Source organism: Balearica regulorum, chromosome 14 (genome assembly GCF_011004875.1).
Source record: "Balearica regulorum gibbericeps isolate bBalReg1 chromosome 14, bBalReg1.pri, whole genome shotgun sequence".
Taxonomy (NCBI): domain Eukaryota; kingdom Metazoa; phylum Chordata; class Aves; order Gruiformes; family Gruidae; genus Balearica; species Balearica regulorum.
Window position 1 is genome coordinate 4,654,254 of NC_046197.1, and position 16,785 is coordinate 4,671,038.

The following is a 16,785-nucleotide window of genomic DNA, read 5'->3' on the forward strand; positions in this document are numbered from 1 at the left end:
TTATTGGTTACTAACGTGGCCTTGGCTTACTAGCTGCAAGCTCTGTTTCTGACAGAGTACTGTGTGTACTTACAGTATTTTGAGGACAGTCTCATGTGCAGTACAGTGCAGGAGCACTAACCTGTCTTGATGAGTTACTTTGAAAATCAAGCTTGTGTGAGTTAAGGCAAAGGAAGAATGTCATTAAGTTGTTGATCTCGGTAGATGGATTTGGCTTGCTTACTGCTGTGGTATAAAAAGACCGATACTTCATTTATAACAATATAATGTTAAAAATAGTAAATAAATTTAGACCAATACGAACTGTTTAGTGCTGGTGAGCAGTAGGTCACAAAGTGAGCCTTTCAAAAGCGTCCTTGTGTGGATTTACTTCATATGATATTAGAAAGAAAATCAATAGTAAGGCAACATCAGGATGAAATCTTAAAATGCTTAAGACAATTTAAAAGGGCAACTAAGAACTTGGTCATTTACCCATCACACATAGGGCAGTGTTGGCCCATGCAAATAATAAGAAATCATTTAACATATTTCATCTTCTGGATTAATTTGATAATAAGGAAAAAAAAATTTTTTTCCTCTAAGAAGTTGTTTGTGTCACTGCAAGTTGTAAATTATTGTTTGACATCTCAGGTAGCAAACTTTGTAACCTTGAAAAGACAATTTTTTGTTACTACATACGTTTTCTTGTCTGCTTGTTGGTGTGGAACCTTCCATTTCAGAAACTTAATCTGCATTTGCTTAGTTTCTGTAGCTTAAAACAATAAGTGTAAACTCAGCATTTGTGAAATCCTTGCAAATAGAGGATTCTTAAATATGTTCTTATAATATGTTCTTAAAACATATTCCTCGGACATTGCTTTGAGATAAGTCAGATGACTTTACATCGACAGAGGATAATTGAGTGTACATTGTGAGCTCCAATAGCCATCAGATGCAGTAATAAGCATTAGACAACTCTGTGGAGTACATGTATTTCACGGGCGGTCTTTTTCATTCTGATCAGCAAATAAGTTCAACGTATCTAGTGTTTCCCAAGAACTAGTGGTAATCTTGATGAATGAGGATGGAACTGAGGTATGCTAAGCCCTGTATTATAAGTATTTTTTTTCATTGTCTTTCATCCTGCTAAGTAGATCAACTATTCTAGAGTATAAACATGCTTAACTACCAAGGTGAATTTGATGAGGATTGATTAAGTAGCACATTAGTATCAACCTTAAAGTAAACAAGATTAAGTTTAATTTGGTATAAAAGTGTGAAATTTCACATGGGTAAAGGAATCCAATTTAAAATCTTGCCATGTACTTTCCCAAATGCAAACTAGTGCTTAGTCTCTCTCATGTTCTTGCTTAGTGTTTCATTTGCTGGTTTGGTCATTTACCTCAGAAATGTTGTTGGCTAGTCAGGGAAAGCACTGGGAAATAACCGATTTTTGCATCTGCTTAAGTTGGCATGCGACATACGTAATGCATAACGTTTAGGCTCTGTAAGCAAGCTTGCAAATGCAGCCTTTGATCTATTCTAGGTGTCAGAAGAAGTAAATATTCCCCTCTTGCCCTCACCTCTTTATCTCGCCAGACACGTTCATATGGTAGCCATCTGAAAACTGTGCTGTATGAAAACCCCACAGCATTAGTTTGATCTCTGAGGAAGGCTTTTCCATTCAAAAAAATTCTTGAATTCTAATAGTGAAATTACTCAGTGTGCAAGAAAACTGGAAACCAGATAGTGGGTGCTAAGTATCAGTAGGTTTCTAAAAGTTTCAGGTGTCTTCTGAGATCAGAACTCCAGCAAAAACAGATCTGTTCTCAAAGTTAAATTTTAAGGTAGATTGGGAACAAAGGAGACATAAATACAGGTGCTTATGTGAACATATATGAGAAGTCATCAGCAGAGTTGTATGTAATTAGTTTAGGTCAACTTCATTATAACATTCATTAGGACTGTGAAAGCAAGTGACTCTTGTTATTGTCAGTTAACAGAAAAAGGATTGTAGAAGAAGATTGTTTCTTATAAGCAGAACTGCTTTTCTATTTGGCAGGGCTGTCGTGCATTTTATGAAGGAGAAGAAGCTTACGCTTTTTTGTAGCTACTAGGCTGGAGTAACTTGTAACAGTTGATTTCTTACAATTGACAAGTTGTGGTCAGCAGTGTAAAACTTTTCATGGCGAGTGAGTAAAATGGACTAATGTATAAACATTAAGCAGTTCTCTAAAATATTTCTGGAAGAATCTTAAAGGTTAAGATTGTATTTCAAATTGCCATGTAGTTGTCTGGTTACTTGCATGTTCATGCGTTCCTAAACAGTACTCGTGTTTTCAAAGTGAAGTTTTAAGAAAATTCTTTTAAAAAAAAATCTTGTAGTATACTGTAGAAATAATAGCTAATCTGGAAATAGTCTCGGTTGGTCAAGGTACTTAATTTACTATGCCTATATTTTTAGAAGGAGAGAAAATCCAGATGCCTCCCGGTAACTATTCCTCAGAGCAGTGAAAGCAGACCGTGGGGGCCGCAGATTCACTGTTAATAGGTATCCAGAGGAAAATTTAAAAAATATATTTGTGTACTCATCCATATTTAAGCATTCCAACTTTCTGATGACTGTCACTTGACTCCCTGCCTCAAGAATGTAGGCAGGTGGTCTACAGAGGGCATGATCTGTTTGGCTGTGTATGAATAACGTACATAACGCATGCTGTGCTGAGTTCATAGCATGAGGGTTAATACAATGGGAGCTTCATGTGTTTATGCATAATAAAATAAGCTTCTTAAACTGGAAGACAATCTAATTTTTTTTATTCTTACTGTAACTGTTTAGGCGCCTGAACAAGAATAAATTACAAGTTCTTCCAGAGCTGCTTTTTCAGAACACGCAGAAGTTAACTAGATTGTAAGTATATCTGATTTATGTTTCTATTGTATGTTCCTTATTATACAGATTTGCATGTTTTGTGTTTTCACCATGGTGAGAAGTTTAATTTTTGTGATATTAGAACTGCTAGAGAGTAAGGGTTCTTAGGATGGTGTGTTGTGTGTGCAGTTGTAATTCAGTAGAGCATAAATATCATAGGGAAGAGACACCATAAAATTTCTCTCTTCCTCGTATATTCCCCATGATGAATTCAAGGTGAATTATTTTCAACTCTCTATGTAGAGTTATAGAAACCATGAAAAGTGGCAGCTTCTTATATCCAGCATAGTCTAGATGTCCACAAAGAGAGATGGAATACTCTTATTTAAAAATGAGCATGTTGATGTAATACAGGTTGTCATAACTTTTTTTAGAACTAAAAAAAAATCTTTTTGACTAAGTCAAGGCACTGCCAGGCAGACCAACAAAGTTATGGGCTGCTGCCTCATCAGTCAGGAAGATGATGAAATATGGAGACATAAAGAGTTTTTCCTCTCTTTGAAATATAAAAACTGTGTCATAAGACATTTAGATGGCATCAAGACCAGTTTGAACAGCAAGAGAAGACTAACATGAGCTTGGCATTTTTTTTTGGTGAGGGGAAGGAAGAGCGTGGTGTTAGCACAATGACTGGATGATTTGTTAAACATATTTTAAAAACCCAAGTGGAAAGAAATAAAATGGATGAGCAGGTGCCTGCACAGTTACTGTCAAGGAGTCATCTGCCTTTTTAAAGAGTAGTCAAAAGCTGTTTGAAACTGCTTTCTAGATCCTGCCAAAGCTAACTCATGATTCAATTTGTCTTTTTGAAAGATGTGATACGTTGCAAAACTTTTTTTACGCTTGAGTTTATGTATGGAAGGCCAGCTAATAAGATTTATGATTTGGCTAGTGAAATTGTAACGCTATTACAGGATTGCTGAAAAGTTGCTATGTCCATGTGGGTTTTTTATAATTGTTTTAATATCTCTATAAGCAACAAACCATTTAGGCAGTGCAGTAAATTTTTTCTTCCTGTGAAAATACAAAACACGTGGTGATGGTGAAGATTAATTTTGGAATCAGCTGACTATTTAAAAAAATATTTTTTATGTTTTAAAAGCAGACAAATTGAACAGTGTTGTGCAACAAGTGATACTGATAGAGTTTTGGAGAATTTATGTAGCGAATTTTATTGTTGCCTGAACTTGCTCACGAAAAACTGTACAAGTGAGTGAATGCCATTTTTCTAGAGATTAAAAAAATTATAAATGTAAAAATGACAAACTATAGATGTCTCTTAATATCAAAATCTGCTTGGAAAAACTTTGTTGGACTTGTTTTTGCAAGCTTTGTTACAGCTTTTGAATGCACTAGAAAATATTTGCTCAGTGGATTTTCTAGGGCCGATTTGATTATATTTCCTGATGTTCTTTGCATGTTTTTGAAATTCTGCTTCTTGAAACTCCTCTTAAGTATGAAGCGTGAGCTGGTATTTACTTGCAGATACCATAACGTGGTCTCCAGAAGATGCCAGTTGTATTTCTCTCTCATAGAAGAGTTGCTTCATGTAGGTTGGTTGTCTAAGGAAATAGCAATGCTTTTGAGGTAAAAAAAAAATTTCATACGGTTTACATGTATCCAGTAACACAAATTCCAGTTTAACGTGTTGAACCTTCCTCTCTGACTTGGTCGCATTGTACCTGGCTATGATTAGATTGAAAGGAACTTTCTGGTAATTTGTGGTTTCGAGGGGAGGTTGTCTGCGTTGATAACTTGTGTGCCATCTGTCTTAAGGGACCTTGCACAAAGAAACTAAGTGAAAGTAATTGAGGCTTTTCGATACCAGAGTGTGCGTTTTTCAGTAGGTCGTGTGATCGTGATACATTATAGTCCTTAACAGAAAGGGTAATAATTTTGGATGTAGAATATGAAGACTGTAATAAAATTATATAGAATAGAATGATTAATATGAATGATGTATTCTATAATGCCTCCCAACGGATGCTGTCAAAACATTTGTCTTTATTCACTGACATTCATTCAAAGTCTTGCTTACTGTTTAATAGTGCTTTAGATCACTTTAGCACTGTTTGTCAGTAGAAACTTGCTTTTTCTCTTGAAGATACAAGTGTTATATAAATATAGTGAATATTTTAGGTAAATAAATCTTAGCAAAGTGAACTGTTATGGTTCCAAATGCAATTTGGTTTTATGTGTTTCAGTGATGGGATAAGAATGAGAAATTTGCTATGCAGAATTTGTAAAAATGCACACACGTATGTATTTGTGCTTTGAGGAAAAATAAAAATATGTGTCTAAGATGGTTACTTTCTTTTTTTTGTGTGTTACTGTCTTGGTCCTACTGCTAGAGTAGACTTCAGAGTTGTTCTTTCGTACTTCTGTTATGACTTGTCTTAAATCCAGCAGTGCCAGTCTACTGTGTTCACCACTGGCTTTCTGGGTAAAACGCTTCAGTGTCGAGGCACGGTGTGTGCATTCCTCTCCTGCAGCTGCTCTGACCTGGCCTTTTCAGAAGACAGCAGAGCCGAGAAAGTGATGAAAGGGAATAAAAGAAGTAAAACAGAAATTGATAAGAGGGACTGATACATGCGTGATGTAGATTCTGTGGAATTTATGATGAGTGAATTAACGTGAACATTAAAAAGTGTAGATAATACTGATCTTAATTTTTGTTTGCCATAGTATAGGTATATTATTTCTGCTAGCATATTTTCAAGCTGTTGACTCTGGGCCACTAGCTATGATATGATTCAATTATTTTATTCTTTTTTAATAGTTATAAACCTGATAAACTAGAAAGTTGAGTATTTTAATTGTTAAGCTTGCTACGGCTCCAGTGGTGCAAAATTTTAAGAACTAATATTGCTATGTGGTATGCCCAAAATGAAAAATTTGATTTTTATTCATTGCAAATGAAGAGCTCATAGGCTTGTTCACATAGCAAATACAGATGAAATCAGCAGTGATTCTTACAGCTGCTGTCTTTAGCAGGCATGTGGTAAACCGTAACAGTCTACAGCTGTTTTAATGAAGGTCCAGACAAATTCTTTTTAAATGGAAAACTAAACACAAAGGTGACATTTGAAGTTCGATAACTTGATAATAGCCTGAAAGTTGGGCATATTTATTAGCCCATATTAATAGAATTTGGTGGAGATGGAGTGACTGACCTGCTTAAACATGCAGGAATTTTGTGCACTGGAGGGTTGCAGGGAAGACCTGTTAATGTTTCAGGAATAGTTAAAGGTTGCCAAACAAACATGAAGACTTCTCTGTGTTCTGTCAGCTGGGCTGAAATGTGCCTGTGAGTTTACTACAGGAACAAAGTTTTTTAATATAGTTCAGTCTCTTCAGTTTTGTTGCTGCTGGAAGCTGAAATGTAGAACATTAAGCTTTCCTGTCAATGATGTCCTTGAAAAGCTAGAGAGCAAACCTGTTTGGCCATGTTGGGTTCTTTTCTTGTTTCATATGTGTGCTGTTTGCTTAGTTTGGGACAGCTATGCTCTCATCCCTGATGGTTTCCTTGTTTGTCACCTTAGCGTACATAGGTCAGGGCGCTGTGCATTTTCACTGAAATGCAGTCTTTCTAATAACTAATAAAATTTAATTTAGAATACTTCTCGGATTAAAAGTACTTCCTCAATAAATCACACAGCCCCAGGTACCTTGGCCTTTTTTCTCTAACCCTCTCCTGAAATGCCGAGCTACAGGATATCCTTGCATCTTTTACAGTGCTGCTTAGACTTCGTTGTCACATCTGGTTGATATTAGAAGCAGGAATATATATATATATAGGGGAATAAACCTCAGATGGAATGTGAAACGTCCCACAAAATGAGTTTCTCATAAGATTTTGGGCCTTTTCTTTTCGAAAGGGTGGCTTTGAGACTCATGGATTTTGTTTGCTTTCATTTAGATAAGAGTTTTAAGTTTAAGTTGGATGGTGAATGAACCCTTGATTGGATTCTCTGGTAAGGAACGTTTGTCATTGCTCTGCTGCCTTGATTTCCTAGGTTTTAAAGCTTCTTAAATGTTTTATCTGGGATAAATAAGTATCTGATAATTCAAACTGCAGGCACTTTTAATGAGAAAATTGAGTCAAGGAAATGGCACTTTTATTAAATCGAGAAATAGAAACAAGAAAGTTTTTATGTATAGTTTCAGATATTATTTATAATATCTAGCCGTAAAGAAAAAGGTAATATTAACCTCAATACAAGTGATTAAATGCACTGAAAAAGTATATTAAATGAAAAGATGTAATTTAACAGCTATAAAACTAGGTTTTGATCCCAAGATAACTATATTCTAATGTCCAAAACAACTTGTGAAATTTATCGGCCAAATTTTTGAAACATAGCTTTGTGCATGCTGGAATCATGAGTTTCCTTCGCGTGCACAGCTGGTATATAGAATGGTCATAGTGCATCTGCTTTTCGCTAAAGGCCAAGTATGCTAGTGGTCCATGAGATACGTATAAATCTTTAGAACCAAACCAAGAGGGGGAACACCTTCCCCCCTCCCCTCCCCAAACACCCCAACACGTAGAAATATATTTCTTTCATTGTTGTAACTTCCATACCTAAAGCCAACCCCTAAGTAGTCAAGGTAAAGTTCCTTTGTGTGGATGAAAAAAACCTCTTAAAAGCGCTGTAAGCTCAAGTCTTGCAGTGAGAGTTTTAATACCTCCACTGAATTTATAGCCATGGAACATTTGTTGGGTCTATTCGCTTTTAATGGACTCTCTTAGTTGTCACTTGACAAAATAAAACAGACTCTGGAAATGTAAAGATACTGAAATCTGATACCAAAAGTATCAGATTAGTGGAAGTATCCATTAGACTCTGAAATTAGGTAGTTTACTTTTTAGAGTAGTATGGGAATCTAGAATTCAGGCTAAAGCTGAACATCATGGTGTGAGAGCAGAGCCCTGGGATCCCGACTGCAGAGACAAAACGGGTGTGTGGCTGTGCATGCGTGATACCTTTTAAATCTCAAGATTTTTAAACTTTGTAGTTACGGGTGTCCCAATGTTTCATCGTATTCATCTAAAATTATTTCCAAAGGAGATTAAAGTAGTAAGATCAACAGAATGGAGATAGTGTAAACAAATTATTTGTTTTAATAAAATGGGGCAGCCTTTTAGTATCAGGAATAACAATTGTATGAAATGTTGTTTGTTGTTAAAATGGTGTAAGTATTTGTAGCACGGTGAGATTTGAAAAGGTAAGATTTTTATCATAAGTCTTACAGTTTCACATTGATGTATGTATCTCGGAATTGTAAATTAATGTTTCCCAGGGTAACATTAGTGACAGGTAGTCAGCGGCTATCCATAGTTATGTTTTGCTTTTTAAACTGCTACTCGAACATTGTTAGGTAATACTTCACTGAAACAAACTGGAAAGGGAAACACATCACTGTAACGTTCCATGCTGGAATAAGAAAAAAGAATCAAACGGGGAAAAGGGGCTACTTGGCTAACTGCTATACTGATCCGGGGAACCTTGTGCTCAGCCCTCTACATCGTGCTCTTTGTTTAGGTTAATGGTCGTCAGGAATTATCTGGCATCTGCCTCTATACAGAACTGCTGCTTTTGGAAGGATGGAGGAGGATAATATGCAGCACATCTTTAACTTGCATTGATCCACCGTCATTTGTAATGAAACTTAAGTTGTGGTTTATCTGATTTTATTTAATTTACTTTTAAAATGTTTTTTTCCTGAAATAAGAAAAATACATACCTCCCATTTTGTTTATAACTTATTTAAAGCACTGATATGAATCTCATCTGCTTTTTATAACCACATTTATGTATTTTATTTGATCATCTAAGTTTTCTAGTTTAGTATGCAATAAATGCGCATTAATGGCTGATAAGGTATCTATAACACTGTAATACACTCACATAAATAAGTGTAAATATGATACCTGTAGGAATACCAGTAAAAATGGAGTATCTGTTTGACCTTTGTTATTAATTTTTAAAAGGTAGATTAGAAACAAGAAAGTGCATACGTGGAAACCACACAAAACATACCAAATGCTTCTGAAGATTTTTCAGGCAAATTTTTATTATTTTTGCTGGCTTTAATACCTTTATTGCTCAATTTTTCTCCCTGAGCTGGGTGTTAAAACCACTTTTAAACTGCCTACAAATAATGATTTATCCTTTAATGCATACGCTTTGAAGATGCTGGTGAGAAATGTGTATTATTGTGTGGATGTGCATACTTAAAAGCAATTTTAATGATAAATTTATTAGACACTGAAACCCTATGTAGTCTGTTTAATTGTTTATCAATTGGATTTTATTTTTATTTTTAAACGTTACTATTTTCTATCTCTTTTCTTGATTTTCTGCTTCCTTATGCCTTTAGTGTTTGTGCTGTGTGTATATTTGATTTTGTGTAAGTAGTTTCATTAGATAATTCCTAGTAGGAGTAGCTGGAACTATTTAGTTACTGTTTTACTCATGAAGCTGACCTTGTTAAATGCAAATACGGAGGTGTACTGAACGTCTACATTCACTGTCCACTACTATGTCGTGCTATTGCACGCTGCGCCTGCAGCTAGCCCTTGGCCCGGGTGAGTCAGTGACTCCTTGTTTGAATTTGACAAGTGTAGTGTGTATTAGATTTTACCAATGTCTGCTTTTCTTTGAGTGCCTTTGTAGCCAAGACGTTTATTGTAGCTAGGAGGTTATTGCACATCTGCAGGATTTGCCAAGAATTTGCTGCTGAAAGCCTTGCTAGAACTGTCACTTGTAAACCCTCCTTCCCAGCCTGATCCTTAGCAAGCTCAAAGTATCAAATTGTGAGTCCTGATCAAATTCAGAGTCTTTTATCTCAGGGATGTCATCAGAAGCTGTGTTTGGAAAAGCAACCAGTCCATAAATTTTCTTAGTGTCCTCTTTATTTTTCTGTTTGTTCTCTTTCTAGAAAGAAAGATCTCACAGACTGCTGACTTAGAGCTCCATTATCATTTCACATTAAAGCAGGATCCTGACAATTCAATTGTTACTTGAGTTTGAGTTACGGTGTTGCCATGACAAAATAGCATGGGCTGTAACAGTGTGTTTTTGTGGTTTTATCCACATCCAATAATTGTAGTTTTACTGTGTATAGATCACAGCAGGTCTTTTTAGAAGACAGTAAATAATTACAGTAAGTGTTTGCTGGTCTCTAGGGTGCACTTCTGGCTTGAGAAAGATGTGCATTAGGTCAGAGGCTTGTGCTGCAGATAGCTGGATGACATTTACACCATTTATCAAGCTGAAGTAATTTTATATCTTCTTTTTGGCTCTGGTTGTAAATAATGTTATATAGCAATTGTTTTTAATACAAATATACCAATTTTATTTGGACAGTCTGTGGATTTTTTCCTGTCTCAATCAGTGCAGAAGATCAATTTTAAAAAATATGAATAACAGGTTTTTTCTATTATTGTGAGAGTAGAAAAAAAAAAAGAAGACATGTCAAAAAGCCAGAAGGCTCCCTCCTCAATGCTACTTTTTCCCCCTGTGTGAAACTGGTTATTTAAAATTATACTGTGCAGATGTCTTGTTTCCCCTCTTAGGGGAAATAGGCTTGATTGGAGAAGAAAGGGCGCTCTTTGCAAAAATTACTTCTGGGTTTTAGTGGCGTCTTTCTTCTAAGATGACATCTATTGCCAACTTCTGGGATCAGGTCATCTTATTACTGAGCCACTTATAATCCTTTGCCACAAACTACCTTACGTTTCCAGAAGAAATACCACAGGTCCAGATGAAGCACAAGTCTACTCTGGAAATAAGTTGGTTTACTCTGTTAGCTGAGTAACTACTGCCTTGCATTTTCACTGTTTCTTCCTATGCTATTAGAAAGGTGACATGTTCTTTTGGCTCAAGAAATCAGGAAGCTCCCGATTTGTGAGATTAATGTGCCACTATGTTATATGGTAGCCTCAACCGTGTTGCTGGGTGTCAGTTTTCCTGAATGTAGGGTTTTTCAAAGCACTCTAAAACTTATTCTAGTTTTAAATATATTGAAAATTATTATACTGTTACTGCCTGCTCAATACAATCCTGAGCTGGAAAATGCTTAGTTTATTTTACTCACACTGATAGGAGTCTTGTAAACTTACTGAGTCCAGCCCAGGACTTTACATCAACAGGGCTGTCGTAAATGTTTTCTGATGCTTCTTAAATTCTAATACTTAGTGTCAAAAGAGGAATATTGGTGAAATTCAGTATACACTCACTTTATCTGATTAGACATTAATTCCCATCAGACTTTCTTAACTTCTCCACAGCGAGGATATTTGAGAACATCCTGGAGATATTTACCAAAATTAGGCTTTTCTGAACTTCCACAGACTATTCTGCTGCTGTGAGTTAGTTGCAGCAAAGACAACTCGATCAGGACTCCGTGGTTAGTCATCACCTAGAGAGCTGGAGACATGGTTTCTGAGGGTGGTCATGTATGCTCTGCCAGTTCTGAAATGCATCTTTTTTAACAGGCTTCAACTTCTGTGTTTAGAGTGACAAGTTAAAACGGGGGGGGGGGAGAAAAACACAGTGACTCAGCTTCTTGTTATGATGGCTTTCACATGACAGAGCTATTAGGGTTCTCAAAATACAATAATTGTGGGTGGGCATTATTGGCTTACCGTTTTCTTACATTAGTCTTAGAGAACTTAGGTCTTTTGCTTCTGTTAGCACCAGCTCAAGCGTTGTTGCTCCCTACAGCGTTGTGTTCTGGTTCCTCTGGTTGACTGGTGGTGATGGCGAGGAGAGGAGGCATTGTTGCTGCTGGCCTCTGCGGCGGCTATGGCTGCTGAAGCCATGGGCTGCTTTTGGTAAACTCAACAGAGGATTGAGTAGCTGTGGAGGTTGCAGTCAGAGAATAGTTAGGCAATATCTGCAAGTGTATTATTATTGTAGGTATTCTGACCTGATGGTTTGTAGGCAGTTTCTTTTCTGGAAACTGAATAACCCTGTTAGTCTGACTGTGCGCGCTCTAAGTTTGTCAGAGTCAGATTTAGTGCATTTGCTTTGTTAAAATGGCTTTTTGGCCTCGCCGCTAGAGCTAGTCTGCAAATGCCAGCACATCATGGTGTACTTGCACGTAATTTATTGCTATATGGATATTGCTTTTCTCGTTTAAAAACTTCCTTTTGATTGGTTAATTGATGTGTGAATATTTTTTTGCGCTTTCCCCGTTGGCTGTACGTTGAAAGGAGCTAAAAAATGCTTTGCTGAATGTTCAGTTTAGTAAATGGTCCGGAGCTGCTAGAGTCCTGGCCCCAGTTAGAATGAGCAGTGGCAAATTCACTTGTAAATTTTCACTACTGCAGCTGGGAGAAAATGCAGAAAAAATAGAACTTCCTTTTTTTGGTGAATGGGAGATCAGAATGAGAGTGTTTAGCATTATTTTCACACTTGAGGTTGTTGCCTTTACACAAGGTGAATGTAGAAACAGATTGAACTGGTGACCTGAAGCACAGACATCTCATCTGCGTAAAGGAAAAATATAATAATGAATGTAAATATTTCTATTGCTTTCCATAATAGGTTGTCATCCTGAGGTTAAAGATTAGTTTGCATTCATTGTCTTGTAAAAGTCTTTTCAAATGCTTTGGAAATACGTTACAAATAATGAGAGTTTCTTTTGGTGTGCAAGTGGACAGTAGAAGCGGGGGACGTGATCGTTGTTCCAGAGGTACTAACAAGGGTTAAATTAGAAGCGCTGCACATGAAGTCTTGATTTCGATCAGCAATTTCAAAAACAAAAGGCCATTTCCCATCATCAGTTTTCTGGCATCTAGCTCTCCTGTTTGCTGTTTCACAGCAGCAGAGCTCTGCTTTACCCGCAGAGATTTATTGTGTATTCAGAGTGCCCTGTGAGTTAAGGTTATTGTGGGTAAAATGATGCAAGACCAAACACTTCTTTTATTTTAATTCTCATTTGGTTTTCTTCTTGAAATCTGTAATGTGTACAATGGGAAGCTTAAGCTAGGCCTTCTGGAACTTTTCAATATGTTTCACAGGAATAATAGGGCATGCCTGTTTAAAGTATTTCAGACACTTAAAGGTCACCAAAATGAATACTGCTATTACTTTTAAATGCACTACGGTTACTTTTGAAATACAATCATAAATGATCCCGGATTTCATTATGATTCAAATCAGTTGAGAGAAGCCATGGGATTGTAGCCTGAGGTGTATGTGTGCCTGTCAAAAGGGTCAACGTGGAGCTGAACCAGGAGGGATTTGGTCTAGGGTCTGATGCAGTTTCATGTCCCAAGTGCAGCCCACATTGTAAAACTTACAAGAGTAGAAACTATTTATGAAACAAAATTAAAATAACTCGTGCAAGTCATTAAATGTTATGGTGCTACAAGAATAGATTGGCAAGGGCGGTTTATTATCATCTTACTCTTCTGACTAAGAGAAGGATGTCATACGAGGTGTGCCTTTGAGCTGCTTTTATTTCTTAACTCAATGTAACGTTCTGAAAACAAAGGCTTATAACACCTTGTGTTGTAACAAGTCCACGAGCTGATTTTTAATACGTTTCCCTTAGATAATGCTTTGGACCTTAGTGAGATTATTCAAATATACAGTAAGTACCACTGTTGAAGTTTGAGATTTTCTACAATGAAAATGCAAATACTATTGCAAAAATTGAGCAAAGCATATTTGGAATTAAGTACCTGTCTTTTGCTTTGTTCTGTTAAACTCCCTGATGAGCTGTTACTAGAGACATGTCTATGAAAGCTTTTCTTCAGGAAGCAGCTGATATGGATTTACTACATTCTTATTGATATATGAAGGAATGTTAAATTTAATGTTCTGAGTGGTTTACATGCAAGATACAAAGCCACTGCTTAATGAACTGTGACCCAATATGAAACCAAATGTTATGCTTATACAGTGAGTTTCTTTTGTTGAGAGAATAATCTTGTCTCCTACCACACAATCATGTTAATAGAACTCCCTGTTCTGTTAGTTGTGATAATCATCGCCGGGTCATTCCTGCCTCAACGTGTTTTCTGTACTGCTGGAAGTGAAGAAGGTTGCTGAGTGCACTAGAATGTTATGAGTCTCCAAGCCCTGAACTGACTTTTCTACAACAAGAGTATGCATGCGGTAACTGTATCTTTGAAAGGATTAGAATGGGATTTTTCTTGAGGCATGTCTACTCATACCATCCTTTCCTACATTTTCCCAATAATTGCTCGTTTGACCCCGTACCTTACAATTCCCTTCTGGGAGCAAAGCTGATGGGATGTTGTGCTAAGTTTTTGTTAGCACTTGAGCTTTTTCTCCAGAAGTGGCAGCTGTTCTAATGTCTGCTATTTGATCTGGGTACTTGTTGGTCAGTAGGAGGTACTTCACTTAAACGACTTCCCTTCCTTTACTCTAGAGGCCTCATATTTCTTCTGCTATATTAAGTACTTCTATGAGTGCCAACGACTACACTTGAAATAGCAGTCCCAGGACTTTGCATTGCAATAAGATTGGCTGCAATAAAACACGTAAATCTTGCAACGTCATTCTGCAGGGTTTATGGAGAGGACCTAGTGGCACGTCCGTGCCCAGAAGGCGATGACTCAACGAAAGGAATTACTATCTAGCGAAGCTCCGTTGTTCTTTTTTGGTATTAGTTATGGGACAGGGAAGTGCGTGTGTGCGGTACAGTGTTTCCATTTCTACCAGTCCTTTCCGTAACAAAATGAACAGAATTAGACTAACATTGCTCAGGTAGACTGTTTAGTTTTGACTTTCAAGGCAACGTTTGTCAAGTATTTTGATAAAGTGTAATTTATATGCATCAGTAATTACAGGCTCTGGAGGGACCATAGCAATAATAGTATTTTTTTCCTGACATGACAGGAAACAAATTTTCCATAAGCCTGGGGAATGCAACATGCTACTTGCCCCAGTTGGTGGTGAACTTCAAAAGAAAACAATGTTTCTTTTTACTGGCCTCAGGTTTTTCACTATTTTATCTTCAAAACTGGTATTTCAGTTGCTTGAAGGGAATTGTTTTTCTTCACTGCTTGTTACTCTTTTTCCCAAATGGCATTGCTAGTTTTTAAAAATGAGGACCACCTCACACTCTTGCAGCTGCAGCTTGTTCTGGCTCCTATTTAATGAGGTAAACCAATTTTGTTGTGTTTAAATAAGTGCACGACCGAGGAAACAATCACCAGATTGGCCTGTGGATAGCAGTGGCTTACAACAAGCCTCATGTCTGACCTCAAACTTTGCAAAAACATGAGCTAGATTATTTTAAAATTTGCAGTTAAAGTTTGTAAATTGTGTATGTAAATAAACACAATTTTGCAGAAGGTGTAAATGATATACCTTTAAAAATTGAGGCTTATTTGTTACCAGTCTGGGGTTTTTTTTATATCTCTTAATTCACTCCGTAGAGTCCTTCCTTTGAAAATAATGAAATGAAAAGGGGAAAATGATTTCTCCCTTCCTTTAAGGCACATTGAGCATAACAAGATATATGGAAAAGCGAGGACTTCTGACTCTAGCACTACTCTGTAGCCTGGTCTCAAAAATGAGACAGAAGTTCAGTAAGTACAGAGTTTCTGTAGCTTTTTCTGTGTGTGTACACACTAGTGTTTGAATGTCAGTTTGGAAGGAAGAATGCCTAAGCAAGCTGTTCTTTAGGCTTGCGGCCTGGTGTCTCCCTTAAGTAGAGGTGACCTGAAAGGGTAAAACAGTTAAAGACTCTGGGGAAGCAATTTTTATCTATGAAAATTTCCGATATTCATACCAAAACAAGTTCTTTCAGTTACCAGTGAGTGTTCAAATGCTAGGCACGCTAGAGGTGTTGGTGTCTGCACTGAAAACGTCTACCGAGTTGAATAGCCAGTAGACAATACTCCTGCAGAACTTTAAACTGCACTTTTTGAATTGTGCAACAGTTAGTTACTTGACTGATTGTTTTTATTTTTGTTTTTATTTTTTGTTTTAGTAACTTTCCACGGAACACAATTTATTTCATCTATATGGCTTGTGGGGATTAGTTGCAGAAACAGGGGTAGTGGCTTGTCTTGAATCAGCAGCCACTAGATTGTTTAGGGTTTTTTTTCCCCTCTAATGTGCCTGAATTTTAAGGATTTCATATTTAGTATTGTGTTGTCAAGCTCATTTGTTTCTTTTTCCTGTAGAAGGAGATTTTTCTGGTTTTCCTGCTGTCATTTAAGAAAGAATGGAACATATTAACCTCATCTAACTTTGAAGCTGGCCGTGCTCTGAGTGGGAAGTTGAACCATGTGACCTCCAGAGGTCTCTTACGACCTGAAATATTCTGTGGTTAACTATATTATTTACAGTATTTAATGCAAGGCTTTGGAAGATTTTAGATGGTTCAAGGTTTGGCAGTTACTGTGGATGGGATACTAGATTGTGGGGGTTTTAAATTTTTTTTTTCTTCTTACCTCCTTCTATTCCAAATTAAAGATAAAATGTAGTAGACAAGATTTTTGTAGGTGCTGGAAGATACTGTGCCTAAGAGGTGCGAGATTGCGCTTATCACCAGGATCTTGCGGGAGTGTGAGATGAGGGTTCTCAACTCCCACAGAATTTGAAAGTCAGCAGGAGCCAGAATTGATGAACTGCTGCTAAAGAAAGTAATTTTTAGCTATCTCCTGCCCTAAATTGTGCTGTTCATATCTGCTTGTAATGTTGGCTTTGGTATCCTTTTCAGAGTAGGATGTGCCTTGGTGTTAAGTATTTTTACATTTTATCTTGTAACATCTCGTTGTGGGAGAAAGTTATTTGCTATGTCCCTTTCCTGAATGTGACCCGATTCTGCTCTGCTATAAAACCGTCTTGTAAAAACAGAATGAGTTGCGTAGTAGG

General features: G+C 36.9%; 1 protein-coding gene across 2 annotated transcripts in view; it reads left to right on the top strand.

The window, feature by feature from the left end:
• Positions 1 to 16,785, top strand: part of SLIT3 (slit guidance ligand 3) — a 527,279-nt gene that overhangs the window by 52,702 nt on the left and 457,792 nt on the right. For both annotated transcript variants that reach the window (XM_075766507.1, XM_075766506.1), the window contains exon 5: positions 2,822 to 2,893. In XM_075766507.1, the coding sequence (XP_075622622.1) occupies positions 2,822 to 2,893 (72 nt within the window). The remainder of the gene's footprint in view (positions 1 to 2,821; positions 2,894 to 16,785) is intronic.